We start from the raw sequence: 6,000 nt of genomic DNA on the forward strand, positions 1-6,000 counted from the left end.
GTAGTGCTGCTTTTTCATTATAGTTTTATAGTACGACTTGACTTTTAAAAATTATGTTCATGTGTTACTCTGATAAAAATGCTTATGCTATATGCTAATTGCCATAAATGCTATGAAGGAAATTAGGGATACTGTAATGAGAATAATGGAGTGGAGAGTGCCAGACACAGGACAGTGTTCTTTAGCTGGAATGGTCAGAAAAGACTCTCTAAACCTGCAGGATGAGAAGCAATGTGGGTTGACAGAGGCTGAGAGTTTTCCAACACAGGAATATAGTCTATGCAAAACTCTAAGAATTCTTGAACCTGAAAGAAGCCTGGAGACTAGTAAAGAAGGGGTTTGTTAGAGATAAGATTTAAGAGGAAGATGTGAGTCAGATTATACTAGGTAGTAATAAGTCAGTGGTTATCCTAACTTTAACCCAAGGTACCATCTACATAAAATGCCCTTAGCTTTTCTTCTGTACTTGGTGGAAACCTCACATGTCCTCCTCCCTTTACAAACTTGTCAAATGCCTACCATGTGTATTTTAAATATTGGATTGGTCAAAAAGTTCATTTGGTTTTAAATAAAAATAAAACATTTTTCATTTTCACAAAGAATTTTATTGAACGTATTCACTAACCGAACAAACATTTTGGCCAACCCAATATTTAGCATAGATTAGATGTGGGTATTTACACTGGGTTACATGAGTCCATATGTGAATCAGAAAATTTTCTAGAATATTGATTTGAAAGATAGCTGATCTCAACATAAAAGTTTTTCCTTTAACTTTTATTACCCATAATCTGATATATTTTGTCAATAAATGCTAAACCTGTATTTGATGCGAAGGGTCATTAAAGAATATTTTAACATTGAATTTGGGCCTTTTATTATTATTGTTATGGGATCTGGGTATGCTTAAGACCAGTATAGTTTAGGAAGAATTGAATTCTGGTTTTGAAAATATCTACCTTTTAAAAATTTTATTCATTACTACCAGTTTCTTAAGAAAATTGGTTATCAAAATTGTGGACTACAAGAATTAATCTTGTATCTAAAAATAATTATTTTAAAATAATTTAAATTGTTTTTTAATTTTCTTACAATACTCAAAGGAAATTTTGTTTCATACTGTTCTACCTAGAAAAGGTGAAATATTGGAGGAGTGCGTGTATGTGTGTATACGTGTATGTACATCTGTGTGTGTCTTAGGCAGGGCAACACTTCCCTACAAGTCTTTTTCCTTCTTGTCCTTAAATTCCCCACAACTCTCTCTCTAACCCGATACCTATTAATTCTTTTCTTTGTCCCATTTATTTATTTGATAAATATTTAGTGTATGTTAGGCAATATTCACTTCACTGTTGTAATCTTTGTAGAGCATTTGTGTTTGGACGTATCTAAAGGACTTTTTTCTGCATTATTTTTTTGAAGTACTATAATTAGTACAGAAGTAAAAACAGTTCAGATCTGCCACTAAATTAAAATCCTAACAGATACATATTTTTAGCCTCTGTTCTCTTCCAGGTACATTACCCAAATTTTCTGCATCTTTGTTTCTTACAGGTATGCTGGAGCAATGGAAAGATTGCAGGCAGAGACTGAACTTATTAACAGGGTAAATAGTACTTACCTTGTGAGGCACAGGACCAAAGAGTCAGGAGAATATGCAATTAGCATTAAGTAAGTGGGACAAGTACTTTTTACAGAAATAGCTTTCCTGTTTTCATAATTGCATAGATCATCTGACATATATAACACTGAAGCTGAAAACCAAGGTTCTAATTGCAGCAGAAATAATGTATCATCTCTCCAGACAGTTCATTAATACTTGAAAATATCTGTTAGAAAAGATGGTATTGTGTTATAGGCTGCTAATTGGCATACTACATTTCTTTCATAACATTGTACTTGATATGTGTATGTTTCTAGTAAATCCTAAGAATTATAAATTACTAGATTTTATTTTGTTTTTCCATATTCCCACATTGATCTTATAAATAAATTGGGCATAGTGATTGATCAAATCTAACCCAACCCCCCGTCTCACTTCAAATATTGGTTGTATCTTCAACCAATCTAGTGAATATATTTTGTTAATTAGCTGTCACCAGTGTATTGGCATAGGTATATATTTTGTCTTCAGAATTAATTCCTATAATGTTATTGGGGCATGCCCTCTGGTAATTATTGATTTCTACTGATTAAAAACACATTTATATTCATAAGTTATTCATTGCCCACAGGTACAATAATGAAGCAAAGCACATCAAGATTTTAACAAGAGATGGCTTTTTTCACATTGCAGAAAATAGAAAGTTTAAAAGCTTAATGGTAAGCATTGATTAGTTCTTTTCAATCTGTGGTCCTTATTTTTCTCCTATTAGAAAGGTCAGTTTAATTCTAGTTTCTTGGAGTATTTGCTCACTGAAACATTGTTTAAAGAGAATCATACCATAATTATGCAGCAGAATCCTGAAAATTTTAATTGTAAGAATTCTAGTTAAGTTTTATATTGCCCTAGACATATTTTTCATTGTAAACTAAGTTTACAAGTTTTAGATAATATTTCAGAGTCCACACTAGAAGATTCTTAGAGCCACAGACACGTTCAAAACAATCAACTTTCAGTTACTTGTGTTTTACCTTGTTTGAATGACACACAGCAGAGTTTTAACATGCTTCTTTCTTCCTCTGCCTCTATCTCTTCATTTAGGCAGAGGAAGATATTTTAAATTATAACATTAAGAAGTTGTAATTGGTAAAATACCGCTCACATTTAGGTTCATTTCATGCAAAACATGCTGTCAAATGGAAAACCTTTTTGTATTTTCTGCTATTTTAGCTGACCTGTACTACAGCTCTCCTTCATTACCTTGGACAATTAAACATTAACAAGGTGGCATTTTTACCACATGACAGTGATATTTCATAGGAATTTTACATTTAAATTGAACAGTATGTTGTTACCAAGTTGTTTCAAATAAATAAAGATTATTAATTCTGATGATTTTTAAAAGTGTAACTTAGCATATAAGAATAGTATATGTCATATCAACAATACATATATCAGTATGTCATTACATGTGCATTGCTTGTGCACATGCTTGTGCATTTACTGTCAATGCTTGTGCATTGACAAGTTCTTATTTCATGAAAAATGATCTCAAGTCTGTTTCTCAAGTTTGCAAGCGTTTCTTGAGATAATGAAGAACTTGGAGATAGGACATAAGATGCATTTGTAGCACCCTGCTAAGTACCTTGAGTAACATTGGGAAGGACCACTCATTGATTGAACCATCAGTCAAATGATACACACTGCATCGTTCCAGAAAACATCTCAAAGCACTTTGCAGATTTGCAGAAAACATCTCAAAGCACTTTGCAGATGTTAACATTAAAGTTAAAACTGAGCGTAAGAGAGCCTTACAAAATAAGCCAGCTTGAAAGCTTTATCTAAAAATTTAGAACTGCTTCAAGACAGGAATCAGCGTTTTAAAGAAACTGAAGCATCTTGAGTTTAAAGAAAAATAAGAAAACCTCTCTGGACATAAATATCACATTCCCAATTCAAAAGCTAAGGATGGGTAGCAAGACTGTGTCCTGGAAAATGTAAACCCTGTCAAGTTGGCAACCAAGATCCAGGTATCCTCCCTGCTGGCAGTGAGTTATGTTCTGCTGGAACAAGCAGGCTGTGCACAGAGAAAACTGGACCTGAGGAGGTTCTTCCCTAAAGGAAAACCTAGCAGGGAGGTAGCAAGTGGATGCACAAATAATGAGTAACAGCCCCAGCCGAGACATGATAAAAGCGTGAACAGGGAGTCTCCACATCGCTGCAAGACACACCAGCTTGACTCACCTGAAGAAATTAGGGTGGTTGGTAATGAAGCTTCTCCGTGGTATTATAGTTAATACGAGACTTTAAAAAAAAAAAATGCTGTAGGGCCAAAGCTGACTAACAGCCTTGATGACTTTGAAAGCAACAAAACGGACTTCCATCACAGGAGATAAGCAAAGAGGATGAAAGGAATAGTCACTGGAGAGGGCCAGTCAATTCAGCTCTTTGTCACCTGGATTCAGCTCAAGAAAGTTCCTCATCCTCTAAGGTCAGATGTGAAAAGCCAGTAAATACTGCATGACCTGGATTAGTGGACACAGATCCTCAAGTTCCTATCTGCATGTAAAGCTGTTATTATAGTATAAGCAATAAAGACCCAGAATTCAAATAACTTGGACCAGAGAGCAGTAAAAGTTTCTGCAATGATGTTCTGGAAAGGGAATTAATAGTTGTCACAGAGCTAAAATAAGCTCCCCTTATACGCTATGTGTAAGACATCAGAAATGCCACTGCAAGAGACACATGCATGTTTTTTCCTCCATATCTGGGGATCTTTTGTAAGGAAGTACATAGTGCAGAGGGTTAAAGGGAGGGGATTAAGAATTAACTGCAAAACTACAATGGAAAAAAAAAAACTTCAGCAAAAGGATATGACAGACAAGGAGCTGAAAAATCTCAGCCTTAGATGAATACTTCTGTCAGCTCTTACAAAATCACTGTAAATGTTGCTGAAGAGAGTGTTGAAGTTGTCTGGACCTACTTCCTCCTCTTTGTTTCTGTTCATTTGTTGAACAAATTTATATTGAGTCCTCACTATGTGAAGTTACTGTGTTTTTGCACAATTCAAAAAGGACTCAACTGTTCAAAACAGCTTTCAAATTAGTAGATCTCTGTGTACTGAGAACCTCACGATATTGCTGTCCTTTGACCCTCCACTGGGAAATGCCACATAGATACCTGATCAGAAGGAATGGCTCCTATCTCAGTAACTAGCCCCTCTGGAAGAAGGGAGAAGGTTGATAGGCACCTTGGGAACGTAGGAGCTTCTCTGAACCTGCATCATGCAACCTCAAGGAGGTTACATTTTATCGTGTTGGTGTCAAACAACACAGTTCCCATTATAAGTACATAACAGTCTATGCATTTTCTTTAGTTCAGTATCTTCCCATCATGGCTGGTAAAGTTATATTCATCTACCTAATGACACTCATTAGGGCCTGGAATTAAATTTAATTTGGAAAGGATGTAAAATGAAAACGAAATCCAGAATTTGTTTTAAATTAGCCAGTTTCTCAAAAAGAAGATTGGCTTCAGGTGGCTATGACCTAACCTTTTCCCTCTGGTTTCAATGGCTTGGTTAATCAAAATCTTTGTTTTTCTTAGTCATTAAATCCAAATTCTAAATGAATTTCGGTATCCAGATTACAAGGCATTAATTTTGTTCTAATTTTCATGTATGCCAGACAGTCCACATCCAAATGCTGTTTATAAATCATCTCCACTGCCTGTTTCCTTGGTAATTGGAATGACTGGCTCTCACTCATTATTTTTCAGAGAGACCTGAATTGTTGACGCCACTGTGTCAGTGTGAGATAAGGAAAGCTTAGCAATTTCTTTTGTTTAGAGTCTTCTTATTTACTTGTAGTACTTGAAGGTCAATGATTGCTAAAGCAGAGGTGGATTAGACTAAAATACTGAAAGGCATAAGTTGGAAGAGATCCACCATGGCACTATTTAATTCTACCCAGTTAGAAAGATGTAGGGAGATTTACCCTCATAAGACTGTAAAAAAGGAACTAAAATATCTTCCATGCTCAGTGAAGTGATAAAAAAGTGTTTTACAGCTTACCAAGCCACATGACCCTAGGCCTTGGAAAAGTCATTTTTTTCTTCCATAAAATTTGGAGGTGGATAGGTATTAAATGATGACCAAGTCCTTTTCAGTAATGATAATTCTGTAGTTTCTAGCCAACTTCACATAAACCTTAATTCATACTAATTCATGATATCATGCATAAAATTCATATTACTTATAACAAAATTACACTGAAATTCAAAGTTATTGGCTTATAATTACTCTCAGGTTGATTTTCACATTTTTGCTAAAGAAAAGAACACATTTCATTCAGTTTAAATGAGGAGACTAAGAGAACTGTTTCATTTATATATATATA

General features: G+C 34.8%; 1 protein-coding gene across 1 annotated transcript in view; it reads left to right on the plus strand.

Moving 5' to 3' along the window:
- The window catches only part of LOC112408000 (guanine nucleotide exchange factor VAV3), a gene marked incomplete at its 5' end in the record, with an annotated part of 52,782 nt that overhangs the window by 21,992 nt on the left and 24,790 nt on the right, over nt 1–6,000 (plus strand). The window contains 2 exons of the mRNA XM_024757497.1: nt 1,555–1,671; nt 2,235–2,322. Coding sequence (XP_024613265.1) covers nt 1,555–1,671; nt 2,235–2,322 — 205 coding nt within the window. The remainder of the gene's footprint in view (nt 1–1,554; nt 1,672–2,234; nt 2,323–6,000) is intronic.

This window comes from Neophocaena asiaeorientalis, unplaced genomic scaffold, assembly GCF_003031525.2.
Source record: "Neophocaena asiaeorientalis asiaeorientalis breed wild unplaced genomic scaffold, Neophocaena_asiaeorientalis_V1.1 scaffold1037, whole genome shotgun sequence".
NCBI classification, from domain to species: Eukaryota; Metazoa; Chordata; class Mammalia; order Artiodactyla; family Phocoenidae; genus Neophocaena; species Neophocaena asiaeorientalis.